Source organism: Ogataea parapolymorpha, chromosome VII, assembly GCF_000187245.1.
Source record: "Ogataea parapolymorpha DL-1 chromosome VII, whole genome shotgun sequence".
Taxonomy (NCBI): Eukaryota; Fungi; Ascomycota; class Pichiomycetes; order Pichiales; family Pichiaceae; genus Ogataea; species Ogataea parapolymorpha.
In genome coordinates, this window is record NC_027860.1 from 176,272 (window position 1) to 201,308 (window position 25,037).

The window sequence follows — 25,037 nt, forward strand, 5'->3', positions numbered from 1 at the left end:
AGCTAGGTCAAAACTTTCATCAATCCTTCTTCGTCATGGTCCAAATCCCCAGGTCGTACGCGGAACTGAAGCAGAAGGTTCCAAACATTGGAATCATTTTTGCCGCAATAGCTTCGTGGTTTTCGTTTAGTTTGCTTATCTCACTTTACAACAAATGGATGTTCTCAGACCCTACTTTAAACTTCAAGTTCCCCGTGATAATTACAGCCTGTCACCAATTTGTGTTATTTTGGCTCAGTTGTTTGACTCTCACTTTTTGGCCCAAATTCAGACTGAACTATGTGGATCCCTCCAAAGGCCACTCCTCCTCTGAAAATCTCAGCTACTTCATCAACCCGAAAGTGTATATCACCAAGATCCTGCCGTGTGCGCTGGCTTCCGCAGGCGATATTGGCCTGGGAAACTCTTCTTTGAAGTATATCACCATCTCGCTATACACTATGCTCAAGTCCTCTGCAGTGCTCATCTTTACGCTCTTTTGGGGCTTCCTTCTCAGACTGGAGAAGGTCACCTTGAAGCTTTGTCTGATCACCTTCATTATGACTGGTTCGGTCATGATGATGGTGTATGGACAAGGAGAGCCTTCGGCTGAGACCAGTCCTTCCGCTGTCGAGGAGGAGGCAGGGGAAATGAAGCTTAAATTCGTTAAGCACCTAATTAAAAGAGCAGCTTCTCTGTATCTGGGTGTTAGAGACGACGAGCAGCAGACCGACGCTTTGGTGTCAGACAGTGCCCTTGTTTCCTCGTCCTCCTTCACAGGTGCTACGGCCAAAGCTTCTGCTGCCCTGGACACCCTCACGGCATCTTCCATCATCATTGGCTGCTTCCTGGTTTTGCTTGCATCTTGCATGTCTGGTCTCAGATGGGCTTTGACTCAAATCGTCTTGCGTGGCAACAGATATACCAAAAACCCAATTCTGACCATTTTCTATCTGAGTCCAGCCATGTGCGTTTCGCTGATTATCATGGGTTCGCAGGTCGAAGGCTTAGGCAACTTTCTTGGATCGCAAGTCTGGGAGACGTATGGTATTTTGGGAACCTGCTTGTTGCTTTTATTCCCAGGTTTCCTGGCTTTTTGCATAACTCTGTCTCAGTTTATCATTCTACAGTACGCACCATTGCTGACGCTCTCAATTGCCGGTATTGTCAGGGAGCTCATCACCATATTCCTCGGTTGGCTGATTTTTGGCGACCACCTCAATGCAATCAATATGCTGGGTATATTGATCACGCTGGGAGACATAGCATGGTACAATCTCTACAGATTGGAGCAATCTTCGGTGAAGCCTGCTTCTGCTGCGTCTTCCGAGGACACAGAAAGATTTGTCACTGAAGAGCATGAGCTTGAGTCTATTGACAGACGCAAGTGAGTGCTCTCTGTTATAGCACAAATATTAATCTTGTGCTCTCCATAGATAGACTAATTTTGTGTATGTTCTATTCAAAGTCAAGCACTATATATTATTCCCGGAGTTCGTTGAGCTCAATGTCCCTGCTTTGTCTCCCGCGCTCTAAAACATCAAACGAGGGTGACGGCGTGACTTTATTTTTAGCGTTGGTTTCGTTTTGGATTTCGTCGAACCGGTAGAAATTGTACCACACGATATCTGCAAGGGTGATGGCCAACCCCACGAGGTTGATAAAGGTGAGCTTGTCGCCAAACAGGAGCCATGAGGTGAATATGGTAAGCAGCTCCTTGAAAATTCCAGCAATGGAAAGCGTTAAAAGCGAGGCGTACTGAAGCAGCACAAATTCCGATAGAGTCATGAAAAATGCTAGTAGTCCTGGGATCAGAATCAATAAGCAGGTCAGACCGAATCCTTTCTCCTCCCAGATCGGACTTCTGGTAAAGGACCTTAGTCCTTCAACCAAAGAGCCCATGATCAACAGCACTACACTCATTGCTGGAGAGAGGTACAAGATCGTGAGAATCGGGTTAGTTGTTCGTGGATTTCGTTTCAGCATAATTTGCGTGAGCGCCCATCTTAAACCAGACATGCACGCCGATCCCAAAACAAGAATGGAGCCAAGAAAAATCAAGTGTGCAGCTTTGGTCTCTCTGCTAAGCAATCTGCGCATAATCTTCGATGTCATGTCCTCATCCGGATCTGCCACAATCTGACCAGCAGCAGGCGTGTCTGGAATAGGAGTAGGCTCGGAATCGTCCTCGTGTTGGCCCCAGACCATCATGATGACTCCGATGGTCATGATGAGCACAATCGATACGATTCTCCAGGTCATTCTCTCGAGTTTGAACAGAACACCCCACAGGAGCACAAACACAAGCGACGACGTCTTGATCATGGTATAAAGCGAAAGAGAGATAAACCGAAAAGCCGTGTTGCCAAGACCTATATCTCCGGCCGAGGCCACGGAGCAGGGAAGTATCTTAGTCAGATACTCCCTGATTGGCATTCTGTAATCGAGCTGTTCGGGCTTTTTCGTCTCCAGGAGCTCGTTGAGCTCGTCGCTGGAGTTCGCATTGTCGGAAATCAAATGCTCTGCCTCGCTGGCGTACTGTGTTTGGAAGTGATAATTGAGTCTAAAACGCGGAATCATGGCCAGTGTGAGCATACTTAACAGAAACAGGATGCACTGGTGGAACGATGTGATAATGATGGGGAACGAAAAGTCCAGATTCTTGTTCGAAAACATCCATCTGTTGTATAGTGAAATACTAAGCGAGAATCCGTACCAGCTGATGATAGACATCATCGTGATGCCCAGGTGAGGATACGCTCTCTTTATATTGAACCAGAAACTGCGTGAAGGAGAAACAGGCGTGTCACCAAGGCTTTGCGGGTCTTGACGGGCAAAATGGTTCAGTCTGCCTCCGGAGCTTGAGTTACCTGAGCTCATTAGTGTGGGGGAGGCCAGAGAATCCAGGTTAAACGAGTCCTGGCCGGGTGAAGGAGATCCGAGTCCCTGAGCACTGCGCGCGTGCAGCGGCGAGTTGACAGAGTGCGAGCGTCGATGAGCCTGTGTTGTGCCTAACGCGGATTCGATTGCCTCCTTTGGTGGGCCCAAATTCGAGGTGATCACGCTGAGCGAGCTCTTACGTCTTCTGGAATCCACCGCAGAAGGCGTGCTCTCCGACAGAGACGTTGCTCTAGACCTGTCTTGGCTATTCTTTGCTTCTGTAGACATGTAAGACAGATCTAAAAATGCCAACTGTGAGAAAGTTCTGATGAGGTAAGCGGATATGGGAGCTCAAAATTTCAAGACTCCACGAAGCAGGAAAGAGAAGGCACTTTTGCAACTCTGTGCGCCAAGCCTCGAAAAATGCTGAGTCAAAGCGCTGACAGCAATATGGTCACTCACATTCCTCTGTGGGATCACTCCCTGTGGCTATGCTAAATTGCGTTCCCCTCTCAACTGCTGGATGTACGGCGGGTGCACGGGTGTTCTATTTTTGCTGTGGCAGCACAAAATGGCGAAGAAAAAAAAATTACTCCATTCTAGCCATCGTTTGCCCAAACATTCAGACACACGCAAAATATCACGACAAGTCAGTTACGCACTACACGGATTCTCTATCTTTGATACCTAGGCACAACAATGTATGTACGCTCCAAAAGTCCTGGAATGGTGGGCTATATTGAGGGGTTCATAACTGCTGTTTTCACTTTGATTCTGGGCCTTGTCCAGACCGTCATCCCGCAGAGGAAGAAACCAACGCAACCCTTTTTGGACTCGCCCATCAACGTCAAGGAGACCCTGTTTCCGCCATCTTTTCAGCTTTTCAGAAATCTCACCACCAAAGATTTGAAGCCATGCAGCACTACCGACTCGCAATATGTCTCTTTCAAAAATGGTAGTGGTGAAGTTAAATTCCAGCTGGTGGACAAACACCAACACCAGCTGTCTCCGCTGTCTGAAAATGACTCGCCTGTCATGAAAAGCAAAGAGACTGTCGCCAAGACAGACGACTTTATTGCGCTGTCTCCGGTTTCCTCCGTGAAATCGTCCAACTCGAACTCAAGCTCTTTGCGCGAGTCTTCTACCTCAGACTCGTCTCCAGATGCTGAGCAGGGGAACAACGACTCGTCCAAATTTTACAAATGCCAAGAGTGCGACGCAAAGTTCAAGATTAAGGGTTATTTGACCAGACATCTCAAGAAACACTCTACCAAGAAGGCGTACACATGTCCATTTTACGACGGCAACTCGTCGCAGAGGTGCCACGTTAACGGCGGATTTTCCCGAAGAGATACATTCAAAACACATTTAAAGGCAAGACATTTCAAATACCCCAAGGGTGTGCGTTCTGGTGATAGAACCGGGGTCAGTGGCTGGTGTATGGCGTGCGGCGAAGAGTTTTTGAACAACGAAATCTGGGTCGAGCGGCATTTGGAGCTGGGGTTGTGTCCTGGTCTATCGAGCGAATACCTCGACCGACTCAAGCTAGGAAGAAAGAAGACCGGAAAGCACTCGAAGCTCCTCGACGTGGCTGCGCAGACGAATACCAAGACGCCTATAGCGATGATCAATTCTCCGACTTCACTGACCTCTACTCCATCGCCGCAGATTAGTGGTCAATTTACGCAGGGACCTAGATACAGTGCTGCAACAGCGGTTGCGCTACCGATGCCGACGTACGGAACGTTCCAGATTGCTCCTCCTGTGCAAAACAGGTATGTTGCATCGCAATCGCCGCCATCCGTGGCGGACGACGATGACGATTACATCTCTCTGGACTCGGAGAACTCGCCGTATGTGTTCCGGTCGCAGCCGCAGCCGATGTGGACTTCATCATACACGCCAAACCACCCTTTCGCTTTTACGGGATATGCTATGTAGAATATTGAACGAGCTATCAGGATTTATGATATACGGTACACGGTCTGAGATTTCCAAAAGGAGGCATTTCCCGATGGGGAACCCTTGCCAGATTCTAAACAAGCAAGGGTATTTTTTCCATACAATAGACACCGTTAAAATTGCTTTTCAGTATTATTTTCGGCAAAAAAAACGTGTTAGTGCATACGTCCGCGGCGGCTACTTTTTTGTGGATTCCAACCAACTGTACAGAAGCCCAGTTTTCGAGAGTCGTGCGTCATAGTTATAAATACCTGAAAATTTATTTTTAAGACTAGACTAGCTCCGACCATGTTCCAGCTGAAGGTGCTGTTCTTAGCCTTGCTCACGGCCGCCATGGCAAAGAACACTACTTCGGCCTCCGCCACCGTCGACTGGCTACCGGTTTTCAAGCTCAAGGTCAGAGACAACAGAGCCATTGATTACACAATCGAAATAGGAAGTCCTCGTCAAACACTCGAGTTACGACTAGATGTTGGAAACGCAAATCTCTGGGTGCCCGGCGCAGACAGCTTTACAGCGTGCCCAACCGCGCGCGCGACCTCCACCACAGCAGACTCCACCACCTCGGGAACTGCCTCTGCGTACGTCACTCCTTGCGCTCCGCTGGGTGTCTACGACCTCAACAGCTCTTCAAGTGGGTCGTATTTTTCTGGTGTTGGCGATATCGCCGTTGACAGCGAGGACGACGCCACTGGAGTGGACTATTCGTACCTCGACGGTATCGAAATCTCGGGACATTTGGCAGTCGATGGCTTCGACTTCCCCATCCAGGACGCATTCAGAAACGGCTCTTCTGTCAACCACTCGCTGGCCCTCCAAGACATGAGATTTTTGTACGCTAACGACTCGAATGTGAACACGGGCGCGCTCGGTTTGGGAATCCCGTGCCACGATTACTCTGTCAGTTTCATTGACTACTTCAAAAAGGCAGACTTTATCAAAAATAGTTCCTACTCGCTAGTCACAAGCACGGTAAATAAGAGCGACCCAGTTTTGATTTTGGGTGGGGTCTCCTCGACGCGAATTTCCGGCGACTTCTACCAGTACGACTTCGTGCCCGTTGTTGATGTCACGCAACGTTTTGTCACCATCAACGGCGGATACACCGATACGCTACCGATTGTTCCTATAACCGGCATCGGCGTCACAGCAAGCGATGGTGAGTCAGTTATGTTCCCACACACATTCACCGAACAGAACGCCACGGGAACGTACCCGAAACCTGCGCTTTTGGACTCGCGGACGCTGTACAACTTCATTCCGTACTCGACGCTCATTGAGCTGGCATTGGAGCTCAACGCGTACTATGCCAGCGACATGGACGTGTGGCTTGTCAATTGCGACGTTGGCTCTGTCGGCACCATCGACATCCATCTCGGAGACCTTGTGGTGAAGATGCCCATCAGTAGCGTGTTGTACGAGCAGAAGAACGACGACGGCTCGGACCTGGTGTTCCAAAGCGGCGATAAAGCTTGTGCTCTTGCGTTTCTCCCAGATAACACCTTCGGATACTCTCTGCTAGGTCTTCCTTTCCTCAAGAACATATATCTGGCCGTCAACAACGATTACAGAACGCTGGCAATCTCCAACATTGTGCGCGACAACAAAAAGAATACCAAGGCAGACGTTCTTTATCCAATGGAGTCAGAGACCATTCCTCTCGCTCGGTATAATAACATTTCCAGCTACTCGGAGATCACCATGACTGTCACCACGTACGCTCTGAAACCCTCTCAACTGCCCAAATACACGGAGGTGTTCGTTTCTGACGGTGAAGTGTACGTTACGGGCTCAGACGACTCGCCGTCTACCTCAGCAGGACCATCCCCCTCTGGCTCCTATTCCGGCTCAACTAGAAGCGCGGCTTCGAGCCACCGCCAGAGCACGGCACTGCCGTCCCTGCTGGTTCTTCTGGTGCTTTTTGTGTATTTTCTCTGAACTGTTGTAGTAGTAGTGCATTTATTGATAGATAGGTTTAATGTTACTTGCGCAATGAAGACACTTTCCAGCGGAAAATCGGGTCGAATCGCGTGCCTCCAATGATACACTGCACAAGCCACTCCCAATCAACCACAGAAACTTCCAAGTCCCCACCAGAACTGTCTCTTCGCTGTCTTTTCGGCCGCCGTTTGTGCACCTGGGCGTCCAAAGACTTTTTGTCCATATCTGTGAGCAACAGGCTCTCGTGGTCAAGTGCTGCGACGTCTTGAAGGGTGATTTCCGGTATGACCCTGACGTCGCGGCAGCCGAGCGCCTTGAGCAAAAAATCAATGTCCTTAACACTGACTGGCAAACTGCTGCGGTCAACAACAATGGTCAGTCCATCCAGCAAACGGACAAGCCCTGTCTGCTCGTGGAGGAACTTCCCGTTGTGGAAATTGCGTAGGAAAGGGAACACATTGGCGCTCAGTATGCACTTGCGAATTATGCTATGTCCCGCAGGGAGCATGTAATTATGAAACGTAGACTGCCATCTGCTGAGTTGGTCCGGATTTGATATCAGGTCTTCAAGAAAGGCTGTTGATAAAATTGGCCATCCTAAAGACAGCGATTGCAGATATTTCATGGTTCTCGCGTGTTTGGGAGATAGCAGTGCAGCAAACTTGAGCTGCTCAAGCGTCTTGCCAGGTTTGAGTCCTGTTTCATCTATGTGGAAGAGTTTAGGAAAACCGTCTTCGATTATTAGGCCTCCCTGCTTTTCAATGAACCTAATCATTTCTCTCACTTTCGTTGTCTCGTTCGTTTCTGACTGATGCGGCGCAGAGGTAAATACAAAAACACAACCATGAAAGGGCAGGGAGTTCTTTTGAAGGGTATTCTGTATTATTGGACCATCTTGTTGTTGCAAATCTGACAAGAACTCATGAAAATATTGCTCGTCGTCAAATATCTTGAATGTCAGCTTACCTGAAAGATTCGCAGTAAGATATGTGTCCTCCAACGGGACGCTGAACTCGTCATTTGGCGCAGAACCTTTTTCGCAAAGGTATACACGGTTGAAGCCACGTATGCAACACACGGCGTTGGGTATCTTGGGATCGTATTGCAAGCCAGTTACTTTGTATACTTTGGTTCTGTTGGCAAACAGTTTTATATGGTCCCCGACCCTGATCGAAAGAGGAGCAAATAATTTCACATAGTCCACCACTTCAAGCATCTGGGAGTTTGCGACTGAAACAGAGAACTGCACGCTGCGAGACTCGTCGTAATATTTCGTCACATCTTTAATGCTGAAGGGCAGTTTCAAATTGTCGAACGTTACCCATACTGAGCGCGGAAAGATAATGTCCTCTTTTCGAAACGTTTTTTCTGTCTCATCTGTTCTCAAGATCTCGTTCTGGGTCAGCGACTGGGGCACGATGTCTGTGCCTTTGAAGTTTGGCGGTGTCTGTGTGTTTTGGCTTTGTATATCGTTAGTGTTCTCGAATTCTGGCGAAGGTAGCTCTGGAGAGTTTCGTTTCGTGCTGAGCAGTAGATCGATTTGGTCTCTATCTAGCACGGAATTGATCCGTGTCTCATCCATACTGTCCTTGACTTCTTGCTCGTCAGAGTCTGAGTCAGCGTTCTCCAGGTCTGAGTTATTCCTCGAAGAATTGGTCGAACTATCATCTAGTTCAATCACTGGGGGAGCGGATCTCACAACTTTGCGCTGAGACAGTTTTCTTGGGCTGCTTTTTAGTACGCGTTTGGGACGCAAAAGCAAGCTAGACGTGTAGGCCACCTGAGAAAGAGGAGTCGAGTTGGCTTCCGCGTCTGAGTTCGGATCTTCCATTTCCTCGGTTAGTTCTCGTGTGCCTTCGTCCTGCGAGGGTATATGGACGGTTGGGTGAGATGATTCGTAGCCATCTTCCCTTTGTGAGCTTTGTGAGTTTTGGGAGAGCCGCATGATAGAGTTTTTCAGCTCTTTTTGAGAGAGTGACGACGCCGTATTTGACTGGTCGTTTTGCGAATTGGAGATTCTCAGAGTCTCGCTAATATTGTCCTTGTCGTCTATCTCAAAATCGCTCACCTCCTGTGACGACGGCTCGTTCATATTCGGCGAGGAGTTCCCGATCTCATCTTTTTGAGTGCGATACGAGTTTGCGGGCCTGTGATGCGAAATTGGGGAAAAAACACTTTGGGAGCTAATGATTTCGTCGTTCAGCTCATCGTGGCCATTCTTATTGGGCGGTAGAAATTCACTGCGAGTTTTGTTTGTCAATGGGCTGCTATTTGAGGCGATTCCTACGCGGCTTTTTTCAATAGTGCCGGGCACTTGCACGTCGCGTTGCTCTGTGTTTTCTGTAGAGCTCGGCAGTCCAAATGGCTTGCTGCTGGGCTGCGACTGTCGTCTGTGGTAATTGTTCAGGTATGAGTAATCCGCATCGTCCTGCAAAATGTCTTTCTGCCGCAGCTTGTCGTTGATTTCCTGGTGGATATTGACATCGATTTGGGTATCTGGAGACGTGTTTGCAGTGACATCGGCATTAAACTTGCCCAACAAGCTAATGTATCCCGTATTCAAGTTCAACATAGCTCCAGAATGGTCTGCAGTCTCGTCCGGCTCGCTATAGCCATCCAGAACTAGGCCGACCTCCGTATCGTACTCAAGTGCCTCTGGAAGCTGATCTCGCATTTGCTTGAAAATCGACGCCGAATCTTTTGGCTGTTTGGCACTGGCCGGTGTTTGGAAAGCCTGCTTGGACGCGCTCAAAGGCCCATTCTTGTGCCGAGCCGGCGTACTGGTAGAGTCTGGCGAATCGTCAAACGGATTTTTTAGGTTTTTGAGCACAGACGCAGGAGTGTCATTTATTTTCAGATCTTCCAGGGGCTGCGTCGAGCTGATCTTGCCTCCAAGCACTGACCCGTGTTTGTGCGTCTGCGGCGTGGGATACGAGTCTGTCCGGCCCAGAGGACGCTGGTAATCGTCACTGCGCGCATCACCAGACACAAAACCCTTGCTGGGTACATCAGAACTGTACGGCCTGGCCGCACCATTCTGCCCCTGTGCTGCACTCGTCCCTCGGCCTGGTGATCGTGCCTGGCTACGGTCTTGGCTGTCACCCATATAATACTTGCATTTTGAAAACAAACATCACTTCATTTTGGTGTATGGTGTCGGTCTCAGGTGTGGCCATACTTAGGTAGCACGCCAGCGCTACAGAAGTACCAACAGGCTTCTTTGCAGAACTAAACCTATTGGCTAGCATCACGCTACCTTTGCTATGAGTGAACCTAGTACTGGCTCTTATCAACACGTGCACCCGGCAACGAGTTTGCTGTCTGCCTCCAACCAAGCTCTTCCCAACCATAAATCCATGGTGGAAAACGACTTTGCACACTCAAGACTCGCAGAATTCAGCGCCGGGTCACTCCTAGATCCCGACTTTGACAGCGAGAAGAGGCTCGAAATTGCCTTCTCTTTTATGGTTCTTGGCCGGAAAAAAGCAGCAGCCAGAGAACTTGCCAATGTGGTCAAGCTGGGGACGGTTTTGGAGAAGTCCAAGTTTCTGCGCCAAGTTGGTGACATTTTCATCAACTTTGGCGAAACAGAAACGGCGTACCAGTGTTACAGAGAAGGTCTTCTTCACAGCAAGATTTCCAAGGACGTCGACATCACTTTGGTGACATATTTAAAATCCAAGATGGCAGACTTTGAGAACGACCATACCGACTCGTCTAGCTCGGTAGGGTCAATAATACGGTCTAAGGAAAAGACTTTCCGGTCCATGATTTCCGAATTGTCTGTGCACGAAAAGTGCAGACAAGAACTGGACGATCTGGCACAGATGGTGGCAGATCCGCGCATGGAGCAGAGATGTCCCTTTGTCAGGAATTTGGTGGAGAATTTTGCCGCTGCGAGCGTTCTAGAATCTCAGCTAGACTCGTTTGAGTTTAATGAGTCTCAGGATACATCGATGAGCGAGTTTCTCAATCTATTGATGGTGGAGCTGTTTAAATTTCCCGATCTGTGTCTCTACAAAAACATTTTCAGCTCTGCGCGGCTGGAGCAGGTTTTGACTTATCTGGGGCTTGCGGCGCCAGATTTTGAGTTGCCAGCAAACTTCCAGCACCTGATCTCCATTTTGCGCGAAAGCTACGAAATGAAAGAGCCGATGTCAAAGGTGATGGAAAGCCTGGAGTTTGAGCTAAAAAAATCGCTACTTCTTGGTTGCAAACAGTATGTGGAAAAAGATTATGATGCTTCTCAGGAGACTTTCACCAGAGTGGTGATTGTTTGTGATTTGTTGTCCAAGCTTTGTTGTATGACGGGCTTCAAAGGCTCTGACAAACACGTTCTAGCAGAACTCAACCAAGAATGTCGCGAAAGACTGCGCAAGGTGAGCACCATCTCCGGAATTTATTCGTCTTTCTATGCTGCGCAGAGTTTTATAAGGCGTCAAGACTCATCGTTTGACGACCTTGCAACGAAAACTGTCGAGTTGATGGCCCTTTTACAAAACCTCAACAAATACTACCTAACAGCAAGATACTCGAGACTTCCCATCAAGTACGACTGGATCCATCTGGCACTAGGAAAGCTAAACGAGTGGCTGGCCACCTGTAAAAGCCGCCAACTGAGAAGAGATTCAAACTCTCATCATGACCTCAAAAAACTGGACGACACGCATCTGGAGTGTATGCTGAGCCACTACATACGCGCGCTCAACTTGAAGCTTCCAGACGACCCGTGCATCGTCATGCTGTACGACAAAATTATTTGGGGCGTACTGATGCACGGTGGCTACCATATCCAGACCCTCTGGATCCTCAAGTTTTTTAGGGACTGTTGTGTGTTCTACAGCGATACCTGTTTGCTCAGCTATGAGGAAACATCCTCGTACAACAGCGACGTTTTTAAGCTGCGGGATTACCAGGACGCCAACGTCCAGATCGTGGTGAATAAACTGTACGAGCAACGCAAGCAACTGAGCAAGAAACAGGGATCAATATTTGTGTCTTCGAGCGCGAAATTCATCCTGCCGCAGTTCTTCTACACGAGTTTTGGCGAGCTCGTGGCATCCCAGGAGTATACTGTCACGCCCGCGGTGTCGTTGAAGCAGAACTTCAAATTTCCCGGCGGCGTCATGAAAGGCATCCTTAAGGCCGACCCTGGAGCCGTCGAATCCTGTAACAGCATTAGCGAGCAGCTGCTGGAAGACTGGTCCAAAGGCAACTGGACGGGCCGCAACCTGGTGTCTGAGCAAATGCTGCGGAACTTTTTCGACTCGTACTACGATGGCAGCAAATTGAATGCGTTCTAAATAATTTATACAGTTTCCTCTGCAATCTCCAGTAGCAACTTGAGGTCGTGTGCCAACGCCACGTTCCGGTACAGCCTGAGTTGGGCGACAACGTCCTTAATGCTGACGGTTTGTGTCCACGTTCCGGAGCACGAGCAATGCGCCATAATCTCTCTGTCTTTAGTTTTTCCGCACTTGGCACATTTAAGGTCTTGGGTCAGGAACCGGAAGAGCAATCTGTTGAGTTCCGAGATGAGCCGCTCCTCGAGCAGCAGCTTGTTGTAAGGCTTGTTGCACCCCTCGCAGTGCCACAGGACGTGCGGCTCGTCTCTGCAAACGTCGACGTCCTTGATGTGGTTGCAGTAGCTGCAGATCACGTGCGGGAGCACGAGGCTGGCTGCCGGGTTTTTGAAGACACCTTCGTCGCTGAATTCCTTGATCTCAAACAGCGACAGGATCTCCTTACGCAGCAGACGGACCTCGATGTTGCGTTTTTTGGACAGGCCCAAAATATGGCACAGGTATTTGGTGAGCTCGAGCGTCGGATTTGACATTTCGAGATGCGAGCCGGGCAGCACAGGGAACTGGTACTGCTCCATGATTCCCGGGTCCAGGCCAACCTCATTTTGTTTCTTGATGAGAGTGTGCAGCCGTTTCAGCAGCGGGGCCCTGAACAGCTCGCACACGCCGTTGGCGACGGTATCAAGTGCGTCTTCGTCTTTTTGGTCTTTAATTTTTTTAAGAGCGGCTTTTCTGTCTGGTGTCAGTTGGGTGCTCTGCGACAGATTTTTGAACCGGCCGTCTCTGTGCTTGATGAGCGAGTCGAGAATGAGCCACGTCCACTCTTCAAACTCGCTGTGCAGGATCGGTGGTAGATAGCTTTTCAACTGCCAGTTCGAAACCGCCTCCAGTTTTTGCACCTCTGCCTCCTGCACCTGGTGGCAGAACCGGCCCATGTAGTTGTACTTGTCCATCCAGACAAGTAGGTCCCAGTACTTAACGACCTGGAGGTCCAGATAGTTGAAAAGCGGGCTCGCTCTGACCGAGGTGAGAATGTACTGGCTGTATGCGTACGAGTTCTCGACCGCCGTTTTCGATGTCTCGACAATGACTCTATTTCTGTCTGCAAAGACGACTGCCGAGCCCATCTTCTTGAATTCACCGAGCAGCTGGATGAACGACTTTTTCGTCAGGTTGTGCACGTGATAATGCAGCGACGAGTCGTACAAAAAGGAGGCCGGGTTCTGGCACCACGACACAAAGCCGTGCACCATGGAGTCTGCCTCGGAATTATTCTTAATGGCGTCGTCCCACCAGGTGCGCACCAGACTGCGCAGCACGACGAGCGCCGGCCCAGAAAACGAGTCCTCGGCAAACGCTCCCTCTGCAGCCGCGTCTGTCGAGCTGAAAACGCCTTCGGCCTCATTAATCAGCGACGACGTCAAAACCGTGTTGATGGTGAGATTTTTCAGCTCCAGCTCCAGACACACGCTCTCGTACACCTCGGACTGATTGATCACCGGGAACTCGAACGACTCGTCCACGGCAAAGGTGTCCTTCTCCACACCGCCCAGATCCGGGTTCGGAGTCGGCGACCACCACAGCACAATGTTGGCCTGCGACAGCTTCCGTGCGTACTCGATGTCAATCATATAGCCGAGATTGTCGATTTCGAGGTTGCACAACGGAATGTTGCTGTATCTGGCGAGCGAGATGATTTTCTGCAACCATCCGGCCACCGATAGGTAGTGGTTGATAATACGCTTCATTATCAGCGAGTGCCACGAGAGCGAGTTGATGTGGATCTGGCCGGCGCCCATCCGCACACAGGGGAATTGTGCGGTCGCAGCAAGGTGTCTGGCGATCTTGGAGCTGTATGGAGACTGCACCACGAGCAATGACTTGGACGCACTGTGTTCGTCGAGCGTGAGCAGCTTGGAGTTGAGTTTCTTGTACAGCTTGACTGCGTCTGTGAAGTACTGCGTCTCGAACTTCATTTGGTCCTGGTAATTAATCAAATCCGATGGCAGCGTGTCCTTCTTGCTAGCAAAAATCTCTTCGTAGAGAGAATCGACATTTGCAGGCAGCTGCTGGGCCGTGGCGGTCGGCTTGAGCACATACACGTGAGCGCTCGAGTCCGCAGGATTGAACAGCGTGAATATTTCGTACGAATTGGACGACACGTGCAGTAAGTACAGCACGCCAGTGGTCAAGTCGGAAAGGTACGTTTCTGCAGCCACGGGACGGAGCAGCTTGACATCAAAGCCTTTTTCTAGCGATTTGCCCAGTGATCCCGGCCTCGTGTTATCAAACTTCACGCAGCTGCCAAGCTCGATGATCGCGCGCTCGGTACTCTGGATCTGGGTCTCGTAAATCCCGGCAACGTGCGGACTGTTCAGCAGCCCATTGGTCTTGGAGATCTCGCGGCTGTACACGTCGTGAGACATTACCATCTTGAACAGATTGGCGCTTTTCTGGCCGCTCGGGAGCAGCTCTGCTGCCCGCGTGACCTCGCAGCTCTCCAGAACAGTATCCGGGAAAGGTTCTGACTTGAAGTCCAGATACAGCTTTTTTGGAACGTGCAGCGTGAGCGTGTGTATTTTGCCGTTGATCAGCACGTACGCCTTGAGATCACCCGGATTGTCTGTGCTCTCGCAGTACTGCAACACCTGCCACGTGGACTCGGCGTAGTTTTCGGCCCGTTTCCGCACCATGTTCGCCACAGACATCCGGCTACCAAGCTGCGCCGTCTCGCCGAACAACCGCTTCCTGCGCTCGCGCTCCTTGGCCTGCACCTCCCATTTGATCTTCTGGTACTGCAGGAAGCCAGCATAGTCCGTCAGCGGGTCCGGACACGGCTGGTTGGCGAGCTGTTGCTGCGACTCCTCCAACGTTTCTCGAGCCAATTTCCGTTTGCGGCACGTGACCTTGCCAACTTTAGGTCTGGCCGCGCCAGTGCCAAGATCCTCGATATCCTGGACCTGGTTGGTGACGTCGGACATAACACCCTTTTTGAGAAACGCGCTCAAAGACGACTGTTTCATCTTATCCTCCTTCGTGTTGATGCGTTTCTGCAGCCAATCCGGGTGCGACACACGGGGCACAGGGTTGCTGACGCCCTGCAACGCAGCCGGGATCGTGATGATTTTCTGGATCACCGACGCGAGCCGCTCTTTGTAGTAGCCCCAGTCGATGATGGAGCGCGGGTCGAGGTCCTCGAGCGACGGGTCGACCAGCCAGCGGCGCAAATACTTGCGTTTCACAGCGATGTCGGACGAGAAAATGGCCGTGGGAATCGCTCTCTCAGTAATCGGCGCGTCGATCGGCCTGTCGGCGATCACATACTTGCACGCCAGACCTTTGTCCTTAACCATCTCTTCGCCCAAAAACTCGCCGAGACGTCTTGCTGTCGTGATCGACGTCGACTTCTGGCCACCGTACTCCTCCAGCGTCTTCGACATGCTGCGGTTCTCGCAAATCAGCTCGATCAGGTCTTCGTCTTCCAGCATCTGGCCGCGGCTATCCAGCACATCGAGCCACCGGTTGGCGATGTTGGCCACCGCCTGGTAGCATTCCTCGAGCGAGTTGCCCTCCAGAAACAGCTTGAAAATGTCCGACTGGAAGTTTTTGATCAGCTGCAGCTCACCGCGTCGTTTCAGCTCAAATCCCTTCAGCTCTGCCAATGAACCGTCGAAATTGAACACCGCGTACCGCTTCTTCAGGCCCTTGCCCTCCTCCTTCGACGTCGGCAACACCATCGCCTTGTACGGGCCGTCGACCTCGAAGAAAATCGAATTGTCCGAGATCGTCTCGTATTTGAGCCGCACGGGGTCCACCAGCATCTGGTACTGATGGTTGGTGAACCGCTGGTGCACGAGGTAGTTGAGCATCGAGCACGGGTACGACACGGTGAACGATTTGCCGTTTTTCAGCGTGAACTTGAAGTCTTCGGGGAAACTCGACGGCAAGATACACCAGATTCCGTCCGTGTCGAGCTCCAACGGCCGCCCCAGCCGCTCCACCAACGACCGGGCCATCTGGATGATTGTGGCCCCCGTGAGACACGTGACACCGGCCATCTCCATCGAGTACCAGCGCGAGCCCTTGCGCATGACGTAGCCATAGAACGAGTTGAGAATGACCTTGTGTGCGAGCTGCAGCGAGTCGTACAGAACGACCATTTTTTTGGCCTCGTCGACGGCGTTCTTGTCGTCCCTGCCGATCTGGGCCACCTTGCCCTTCCACACCTTTGCCAGGCCTTTGAATTCGTACCTTCTGTCTCTAAAGTCGCGCACCGTGTTGACGTAGAATGGGTTTTCGCGCTGGCAGATGATGGCCTCGCGCTCGACGGTCTCGGTGGCCTTGATGCGGTGATACACTTTCCGGGAGTAGTCCGAGACGCGTTTCTTGATGTGGCCGACCTGCTCCGTGTAGCTGAGCTCCTCGAACGTGCGCCGAGGTAGCCCCGGGTGTTTGGGGGCAAACTGCTCGTTTTTGAGTGCGTTTTTGATCATGTTGTACTCGTTGGCCTCGGCAGGATAGAACTCGCCACGCCAGGCCCACGGCAGCCGGCGGTCGCACGTCTTTCCTGGCCGGTTGAAATCGCACGAAGCACAGTCTTTTTCCGTTTTCATTGAGTCCGGTTGCAACCGGTTTGTCGTCATGATGTTCGGGTACATCGACGCGACGTCGACGTGGTAGATCAGCGGCGTCTCTGTGCGCTTGTTGTTGGTCTTGAGCTCTATCAACTTGGCGCGAATTTCTGCGCACACCTCGTTGTAGTTCGTCACATCCTCAAGCTTCTTTTTTTCCTCCACGGTGATGGAGAATTTGAGAGCGTTATCGAGGTCGTTCAATATTTCGTCCACGGCGGCCGGGTCGACATTGAAGTCGGTCGCCAGGTCCGCACGGAAGACTCCCGCCTCCAGCGACTCAACATGGCCCCCCACATACGTCTCCGACTCGAGCAGATGGCCGTCGTAGAACCGTTCAAGCGGGTCGGTGTGCTTGTTTGGTAGCAAAATCCCGTTTTGGTACGCCTGCACCATCAGCAGCATCTCACATAGCGTGCCGGTGCCCTTGCGCAGCACCTCGTCCGGGTTTAGCGGGATGATCGTGCACAGCGAGAAAATGAAGGGGTGCACGTATTTGTAGTAAAGATAATATGTGGCCACCGCGTCGGAGACAGAGTACTCGGCAAGCAGCTGCGGTTTTTCGTACGCATACGGCGTCATGAGCTCTGGGTCGAGTTCGGTCGGGTTGTAGCCCAGTTTCACCGTCGTCACGGCCTTCAAGCCCTGCGATCCCTGCGGCAGATACGAGTCACGCTTGACCCACCGGAAACAGTCCATATGGACGCAATAGGTGCTCTTGTACTCGCCCTCGCTGTCCTTGGCAAACCCGATCTCCTTGTACATGTCGATGTCGTGGTACGCGGCACGTGCCTCGACGAAAGGCCAGTCGAAGAAGTCACCGTTGAACGTGGCAATCACGGTCGGCCGCGTGTCTCTCACGTGCTCGAAAAATCTCTGGATCACGTGCCGCTCATTTGGCTCGTTAAAAATTGTGAAATAGCCAGGATACTCTGGTTTCGGGGTGTACTCGAAATCCTCAATATCCTCGCTAATGATCTCTCTGTTGGTGATCAGATATCCCTCGCCGTCAATCATGTACGAAATCATCATGATCTGGTCCACAGAGCTGTCGGGGAACTTAAGCGGCGCCTTGGTGGTCTCGATATCGAACGCCAGCACCACAGGGTCTGCAAAAGCAAGCTTGTCGGCTCGTTCTTCGAGTCTCACCTTTCCCTGGTCCGCCTCCACCGTGTACCACTTGCCCACGCGGATGTTGCAGTCGATCGACACGCGCACGTGATACGGCACGTCGTACTCGCGGATATCCTCAATTAAATCGGTGATGTTGCCGACCTTGCGCTCGGCCTCCTCGTGACCGTCGTGGTGCTTCATAAACGTGTTGTAGTTCATGTTCACCGACTGGTATATGTCCTTGCTATTTTTGGTGGACTTGTTTTGCTGAATAATGGGCTGTAGCTGTCGTCTGGCCTCCAAAAGGTCCGAGACGTTGTGGAAACTCAGCTGCAGCAGCTGCCGCTTCAGCCCGACCAGATGGTTCGTCAGAGCAAGATCTTCCTTCTCCACCCACGACAGCTTCTTCAAAGTGCCTTCCAGAAACTTCCGCAAATACTCCTCGACCTCTGTGGCACGGTCTGTCTGGACCATGAGCAGGAAATACGGGTCGTACTGGACGCTCGCCTTGAACGAGCCCCCTTCCTCGTCCAGAAAGTAGTAGTCGACTCCTGAGCAGCCAGCTATGTTCTCTGTCGTCGGCAGCGTTGTCGGATGCATGTTGACGAGCCACCCAACCCGTTTTGCGCCAGAACTGTACCGATCAAAGCCAAAGACGGAGTCGATCCTGTCGACCTCCTGGACGGCCTCGTGGCGTAGACGCACGCGAGCCTCGTTATTTCGGGTGTAGTTCTCGCCTGTGCGCGTCGCGCCGCGCTCGTTCTTCACGAATCTCACAGAATTGTGAGATCTCATGGTGGTGACCGACATAAAGTTGAGAAAATATTCAAACGCGAAGACGCGTAACTAGATCGGCGTCGATCGTCGCAAGAAAAAAGCGTCTGAGACTGATGATGGTAACGGCGTTCAAAATGCTGGCCAAAGGGGGGAGACGGCCGAGTCAAGCACTCGCCGATTCCATCACATTGCTCTGAGGCCCGCCATTGGCTCTCCCGACCTGCCTGCCGCTCTCAAATTATACTCCTTCTTGCCCCCCTCTAATACACTGCCAACTTTGAAATTCTTGCAAACATATTTTCTTTCTCCATGTACAACCCATACGCCAATCCCCAGGAACTGCCCAAGCAGGAGCCGTTCGGGACCGCGTCGAACGCCCAGCAGTTTCAGTCACAGGCGTACATGAACGCCAACCACCACGCCCCACGCGCACAAACAGCAAACATTAATACCTTCTTTAACGATCCGGCCGCACAGATGGGTCTCCAGTTCAGTCAGTCGGCCTTCAATGCCTCCCACCAGTACATGCAACAGAACTTTGGCCAGCTGGTGGCCAACCAGGACATAAAGTATTATTTCAAAGTGTCCAACCAGTACGTGTTGAGCAAGCTACTGCTTATTCTCTTCCCCTTCAGAAACAAAACGTGGACAAGACAGCTGCGGTCCACAGACGTCTCACAGAGCGTCGAGATGTACGCCACCCCTATAGAAGACGTCAACGCCCCCGATCTGTACATCCCGCTGATGTCGTTTGTGTCGTATGTGCTGCTGTGGGCCGTCTTCAGCGGGATCAACGGCACGTTCCATCCACAACTGCTGGGCTACGCCACAACAAGAACACTGGCCTTCTATTTGATGGATATCTGTCTGATCAAGATCTCGTTTTACGTGCTGGGAGTGAACCAGAAAAACAGAAAGCTCTGGGACCTTGTCAGCTACAGTGGCTACAAATTCATCTCAATCTTGGTACTGATGCTCATAAAGAACCTTCTCAGCTCGAAAATCCTCATCTACACCGGGTTCCTGGCCAACATCTTCTCGCTCGGCTTCTTCCTGATGAGATCTCTCAAATACGTCGTTTTGCCGAGCGGACTGGACGCAAACAGCCTGTCGTCGGGAGCGAGACGGATCCGTACCCAGTTCCTATTTGTGTACTCGTTTGTGGTGCAGGCGATCATGGTCTGGGTGATGGCCTGAGCCTGCTGCCTCAGCACGGACGGCATGCGGGTTTTTACCCGGCAGGGCAGGGTAAGTCCCCTTAACCATTTCCGTATTTGTACACCTTAAAAAATTTTTCAGGCCAGTGGGATTTTGTAAGGGTTGCCAATTGTAACTAGATAATTAATCTTGATTCTTTTTGATAAGTTTGGTGAACGTTAGCAGAATCAACTGAATAATCAAAAATGGGTACGTATGCCACTGTGCTGCGATCGCAGCGTTTTGATGCTGAAAAACTAACTTTTTAGTTAACTTCACTGTTGAACAAATCAGAGAGTTAATGGACAAGGTTACGAATGTTCGTAACATGTCCGTTATCGCTCACGTCGATCACGGAAAATCGACTCTGACTGACTCTCTGGTCCAGAGAGCCGGTATCATTTCTGCTGCCAAGGCTGGTGAGGCCAGATTTACCGATACCAGAAAGGACGAGCAAGAAAGAGGTATCACCATCAAGTCCACCGCCATCTCTCTTTACTCCGAGATGGAAGACGAGGATGTGAAGGAGATCAAGCAAAAGACTGATGGTAACAAGTTCTTGATCAACTTGATCGACTCGCCAGGTCACGTTGACTTCTCCTCCGAAGTCACTGCGGCCCTGAGAGTTACCGACGGTGCTTTGGTTGTCGTTGACTGTGTTGAGGGTGTGTGTGTCCAGACCGAGACTGTGTTGAGACAGGCCCTTGGTGAGAGAATCAAGCCGGTCGTTGTCATCAACAAGGTCGACAGAGCCATGTTGGAACTGCAAATCTCCAAGGAGGAGCTGTACCAATCTTTCTCTAGAACTGTTGAGTCTGTTAACGTCATCATCTCTACCTACGTCGAGCCAGTCTTGGGTGACGTCCAAGTTTACCCAGAGAAGGGTACCGTTGCTTTCGGTTCCGGTCTGCACGGATGGGCCTTCACCATCAGACAATTCGCCGTCAGATACTCCAAGAAGTTCGGTGTTGACAGATCCAAGATGATGGAGAGATTGTGGGGTGACTCCTACTTCAACCCAAAGACCAAGAAATGGTCTAACAAGGACAGAGACGCTTCTGGACAGCCATTGGAGAGAGCCTTCAACATGTTCGTTCTGGACCCAATTTTCAGACTGTTCTCCGCTATCATGAACTTCAAGAAGGATGAGATTCCAGTCCTGCTTGAGAAACTCGAGATCACCTTGAAGGGTGAGGAGAAGGAGCTGGAGGGTAAGGCTCTCCTGAAGGTCGTCATGAGAAAGTTCTTGCCAGCTGCTGATGCCCTTCTCGAGATGATTGTTATCCACTTGCCATCTCCAGTCACTGCCCAATTCTACAGAGCTGAGACCTTGTACGAAGGTCCATCCGACGACGCCTCTTGTTTGGCCATCAAGAACTGTGACCCTAAGGCCGACTTGATGCTTTACGTGTCCAAGATGGTTCCTACCTCTGATAAGGGTAGATTCTACGCTTTCGGTAGAGTTTTCGCTGGTACTGTTAAGTCCGGTATGAAGGTCAGAATCCAAGGTCCAAACTACGTTCCAGGTAAGAAGGACGACCTGTTCATCAAGGCTATCCAGAGAACCGTGTTGATGATGGGAAGATTCGTCGAGGCTATCGACGACTGTCCAGCTGGTAACATTGTTGGTTTGGTTGGTATTGACCAGTTCTTGCTCAAGTCCGGTACTCTGACCACCAACGAGGCTTCTCACAACATGAAGGTCATGAAGTTCTCTGTCTCTCCGGTCGTCGAGGTCGCCGTTGAGGTCAAGAACGGTAACGATCTTCCAAAGCTGGTCGAGGGTCTCAAGAGATTGTCCAAGTCTGACCCATGTGTTTTGACTTCTATCTCTCCATCTGGTGAGCACATTGTTGCTGCCACCGGTGAGTTGCACTTGGAGATTTGTCTGTCCGACTTGGAGAACGACCACGCTGGTGTTCCATTGAAGGTTTCTCCACCAGTCGTCTCCTACAGAGAAACCGTTGAGGCTGAATCCAGAATTGTTGCCTTGTCCAAGTCTCCAAACAAGCACAACAGAATCTACCTGAAGGCCGAGCCAATGGACGAGGAGGTTAGCCAAGCCATTGAGTCCGGAAAGATCAACGCCAGAGACGACTTCAAGCAGAGAGCCAGATTGATGGCCGACGAGTACGGTTGGGACGTTACCGACGCCAGAAAGATCTGGTGTTTCGGTCCAGACGGTTCTGGTCCAAACGTTGTTGTCGACCAAACCAAGGCTGTCCAATACTTGCTTGAAATCAAGGACCACGTCAACGCCGGTTTCCAATGGGCTACTAAGGAGGGTCCAATTCTTGGTGAGACCTTGAGAGGTGTCAGATTCAACATCATGGATGTGACCTTGCACGCCGATGCTATCCACAGAGGTGCTGGTCAAATCATGCCAACGATGAGAAGAGCCACCTTTGCTGCCATGCTTTTGGCTGAGCCAAGAATCCAGGAGCCTGTCTTCCTGGTCGAGGTCCAATGTCCAGAGAACGCTATTGGTGGTATTTACTCTGTCCTGAACAAGAAGAGAGGACAAGTTGTTTCTGAAGAACAAAGACCAGGTACCCCAATGTTCACTGTCAAGGCTTACTTGCCTGTCAACGAGTCTTTCGGTTTCACTGGTGAATTGAGACAAGCCACCGGTGGTCAAGCTTTCCCACAAATGATCTTCGACCACTGGTCCACCATGAACGGTGACCCAACCGACAAGAACACCAAGCCTGGTGAAATTGTTACTACCACCAGAAAGAGAAGAGGTATGAAAGAGGAAGTTCCAGGCTACGAAGAATACTACGACAAGTTGTAAGCGACATGTTTTTGATATATACTTGGATTTAATCAGACACAATTCCTATTTTTACCGTAGTTTCATCCTTTGACTTGGAAGTCAAGTCCTTCTGCCTGCACACCTGTGAACAATTTTCTGTTTCCCTTTAGCAACGCGCGCTCGGCTTTTTGGGCCCTGTCTATGGTTTGTGACCTGAGTCTCCTCCAATAATTGCGAATATGCCTATATATGGCACTGTGCGGATCGAAATTTTGTATGACATGATTATCCACTGCGGTAAGGTCGTCAACAAGCTCGCTGACTAGTTGATATTCATAATTGTCAACCTTTTCCACTATTCGCCTGATAGAAGGCACGTTGGAATCTTCAAAAGTTGTCGAAATTATGGCATTGTTTCTGTCGTGTTTGAGGAATTGATCCAATAATTCCTTAATCAAATATTGCATCGGCAGGTAATATATTTCCATCTGGTCAAGCAGTTCTTTGGTAGACTTGAGCTCAAGTTTTGCCTTTTTCAGGGATAGAGAGGATATCTCTGCTAGTCTGGCTATGTCCTGCTTGATCAAGTCTAGAGCCTGAAGACGCTCGTCGATCTCCTCGTTCGTGAGAACACCGAGATTTGCCGTGTCCGGACGTCTGATCAGGGGACCTCCAGTTGCCTCGCGTTTCAGAGTCCAATACTTTGCAAACTCATATAAATAATTAATATCTTGTGGAATTCTGTAGCTCTGGAGCATCTTGTCCAACTTCTTAATCACAACAAGAGGAAGGATAGGGGCTCCGCGCACGGTCTTCCATTTGAACCAGTGATTTTTCGTGTCCTTCAACTCCTTTTTCTCGGCTTTGCTAATCACAATTTTGTTTCCTGAGTCTCGGTTCTTCCCCGTGCTGTAGTAAAGTTTGGTTTTTTGGATCCCTTGCTTTGTGTCATGATAAAAATCCCACTCTTTTGGAGAATGTCTATCGCAGTACGACACAACGGTGCTCTTATCATGGATAGCTGTTTGGACTCCTTGTTTCATCTCCATATAAAAGTCTGAGCGTCGCGCACATGTAACGTGGTACGCGACTGAACAACTGGGCTTGGAACACTGGATACACGCTCCAACTTTCTGACGACATATATAACAAGTGAGCTTCCAGCGACTTCGCGGAATATTGCCGATCCCCTCGATCGGCTCCATATAGATAGGGTTGGCAAAATATAGTTCGTTTATCCACAATGTACAGATCACGTGGCCCCATCCGCCGTTGTCTGTCTGCTTAAACGCACCCGTGACACTAGGGCAAAATAGGCATCTGTTCTTTTGATTTCGGGCAATGAGGCACTTTCGACACAGCCAGGGACCCTCTGGAATAAATGCAACACCATAACATTCCTGATGAACAGCTATATCGCAGCCGTCGCAGAACACAATGGCGTTCGAGTTGTCGCACTCATTCCTATTGCAAACGGCACAGCACTGATCTTCCTCTGGAGCAGCTCCTATCCCATCATCGGATCCATACAGCTGGGCATGGAGCTGGGCCTGTTCTTCGTTTTGATGCTCGTTTTTTATTTTGGGTGGCAGCAGCTTCTCGATGAAGCACCATTCCATTTCGAAATAAGTCATTATGACCTCAAAAAGCTCCAGAGAAATATGCTTGCCATCTTTGGCAAGTCTTGCATTGACATGTTCAAGGTAACTCGCGTCCTGCTCGTCCATGTCATACAGAGAACGCACTTTCTGGTCTAAGGTAAGACCGTCGGTAATGAGGCCGTCTCCTCGGTCTGTTGGCCGCCAAAAGGTCGGCTTTTGCACAGTTTTGTTGCCATTGTAGCCAAACTGGATCATACTTCTAGCAACAGGAGGTTCTTCTGTATGTTGATCCGGCATTTTCCTGAAAGACGGTCTTTTCAGCCGTGTCAAAATTTCCCGGTCCTGTCGTTTCCTTTTCAGCCTGTACTCCTCATACTCGTCATCGGCCCTGCTCTCTTTCACCAGGACAGGCAACGGCTCAAACTCATCGAGACCCTCGTAGTAGTCTGTGAAATTTTGTTCCTCACGGGGTTTAGACACCTCCAAGTACTCATCTCTCTCCACGGGCCGAGGGCTCCTAGGCGTGGGCAACTTTCTAGGCGGAGACGTCTCTGAGTCGCTATCCAGTAGACGCGGAGCGAGTCTTCGCCGCCGAAGACTCTTGCGGACTATTGGAGACGGGCGTTCGCGCAGGATGGCCATAAACAAAATGAGGTTGGTAAATTTTGGGCGTCTCACATCTTTACACCAGAAGATAAAATCGGGGCAGGTATAGTAGGAGGCGGTAACGGAGGCGGGCCGGCCGCGGAACAAGAGACAAAGATGCGGCTATGTTTTTATGCTGTGTGTGTCTACCTCCTGTTTCATCTTGTTTGACTATACAGCTCACCGTGACCATCTTCCAGATTTAACCGTTGTGCCTTATTATTTTGCTATTATTTTAGTGCATATTTTTAAC

General features: G+C 50.5%; 10 protein-coding genes across 10 annotated transcripts; 6 read left to right on the forward strand and 4 right to left on the reverse strand.

Moving 5' to 3' along the window:
• Positions 1 to 35: 35 nt before the first annotated feature.
• Positions 36 to 1,370, forward strand: HPODL_02491 (putative transporter; the record flags this gene model as incomplete). Its single annotated transcript, XM_014076798.1, has 1 exon — positions 36 to 1,370. One exon carries the CDS (start codon positions 36 to 38, stop codon positions 1,368 to 1,370), a length of 1,335 nt encoding a protein of 444 aa, XP_013932273.1.
• Positions 1,371 to 1,461: 91 nt separating this feature from the next.
• On the reverse strand, positions 1,462 to 3,147 carry HPODL_02492 (putative transporter; the record flags this gene model as incomplete). Its single annotated transcript, XM_014076799.1, has 1 exon — positions 1,462 to 3,147. The coding sequence occupies one exon, from the start codon at positions 3,145 to 3,147 to the stop codon at positions 1,462 to 1,464; it is 1,686 nt and encodes a 561-aa protein (XP_013932274.1).
• A 411-nt stretch (positions 3,148 to 3,558) lies between these two features.
• HPODL_02493 (Zinc finger protein STP2) lies at positions 3,559 to 4,800 on the forward strand (the record flags this gene model as incomplete). Its single annotated transcript, XM_014076800.1, has 1 exon — positions 3,559 to 4,800. One exon carries the CDS (start codon positions 3,559 to 3,561, stop codon positions 4,798 to 4,800), a length of 1,242 nt encoding a protein of 413 aa, XP_013932275.1.
• Positions 4,801 to 5,109: 309 nt separating this feature from the next.
• HPODL_02494 (Aspartic proteinase yapsin-7) lies at positions 5,110 to 6,759 on the forward strand (the record flags this gene model as incomplete). The annotated part of the gene is made up of 1 exon (XM_014076801.1): positions 5,110 to 6,759. The coding sequence occupies one exon, from the start codon at positions 5,110 to 5,112 to the stop codon at positions 6,757 to 6,759; it is 1,650 nt and encodes a 549-aa protein (XP_013932276.1).
• Positions 6,760 to 6,802: 43 nt separating this feature from the next.
• HPODL_02495 (uncharacterized protein) lies at positions 6,803 to 9,436 on the reverse strand (the record flags this gene model as incomplete). The annotated part of the gene is made up of 1 exon (XM_014076802.1): positions 6,803 to 9,436. The coding sequence occupies one exon, from the start codon at positions 9,434 to 9,436 to the stop codon at positions 6,803 to 6,805; it is 2,634 nt and encodes an 877-aa protein (XP_013932277.1).
• Positions 9,437 to 10,118: 682 nt separating this feature from the next.
• HPODL_02496 (uncharacterized protein) lies at positions 10,119 to 12,065 on the forward strand (the record flags this gene model as incomplete). The annotated part of the gene is made up of 1 exon (XM_014076803.1): positions 10,119 to 12,065. The coding sequence occupies one exon, from the start codon at positions 10,119 to 10,121 to the stop codon at positions 12,063 to 12,065; it is 1,947 nt and encodes a 648-aa protein (XP_013932278.1).
• A 5-nt stretch (positions 12,066 to 12,070) lies between these two features.
• On the reverse strand, positions 12,071 to 18,619 carry HPODL_02497 (DNA polymerase epsilon catalytic subunit A; the record flags this gene model as incomplete). The annotated part of the gene is made up of 1 exon (XM_014076804.1): positions 12,071 to 18,619. One exon carries the CDS (start codon positions 18,617 to 18,619, stop codon positions 12,071 to 12,073), a length of 6,549 nt encoding a protein of 2,182 aa, XP_013932279.1.
• Positions 18,620 to 18,895: 276 nt separating this feature from the next.
• Positions 18,896 to 19,783, forward strand: HPODL_02498 (Integral membrane protein; the record flags this gene model as incomplete). The annotated part of the gene is made up of 1 exon (XM_014076805.1): positions 18,896 to 19,783. The coding sequence occupies one exon, from the start codon at positions 18,896 to 18,898 to the stop codon at positions 19,781 to 19,783; it is 888 nt and encodes a 295-aa protein (XP_013932280.1).
• Positions 19,784 to 19,989: 206 nt separating this feature from the next.
• On the forward strand, positions 19,990 to 22,577 carry HPODL_02499 (Elongation factor 2; the record flags this gene model as incomplete). Its single annotated transcript, XM_014076806.1, has 2 exons — positions 19,990 to 19,993; positions 20,053 to 22,577. 2 exons carry the CDS (start codon positions 19,990 to 19,992, stop codon positions 22,575 to 22,577), a joined length of 2,529 nt encoding a protein of 842 aa, XP_013932281.1.
• A 62-nt stretch (positions 22,578 to 22,639) lies between these two features.
• On the reverse strand, positions 22,640 to 24,781 carry HPODL_02500 (NuA3 HAT complex component NTO1; the record flags this gene model as incomplete). The annotated part of the gene is made up of 1 exon (XM_014076807.1): positions 22,640 to 24,781. One exon carries the CDS (start codon positions 24,779 to 24,781, stop codon positions 22,640 to 22,642), a length of 2,142 nt encoding a protein of 713 aa, XP_013932282.1.
• Between the last annotated feature and the right edge of the window lie 256 nt (positions 24,782 to 25,037).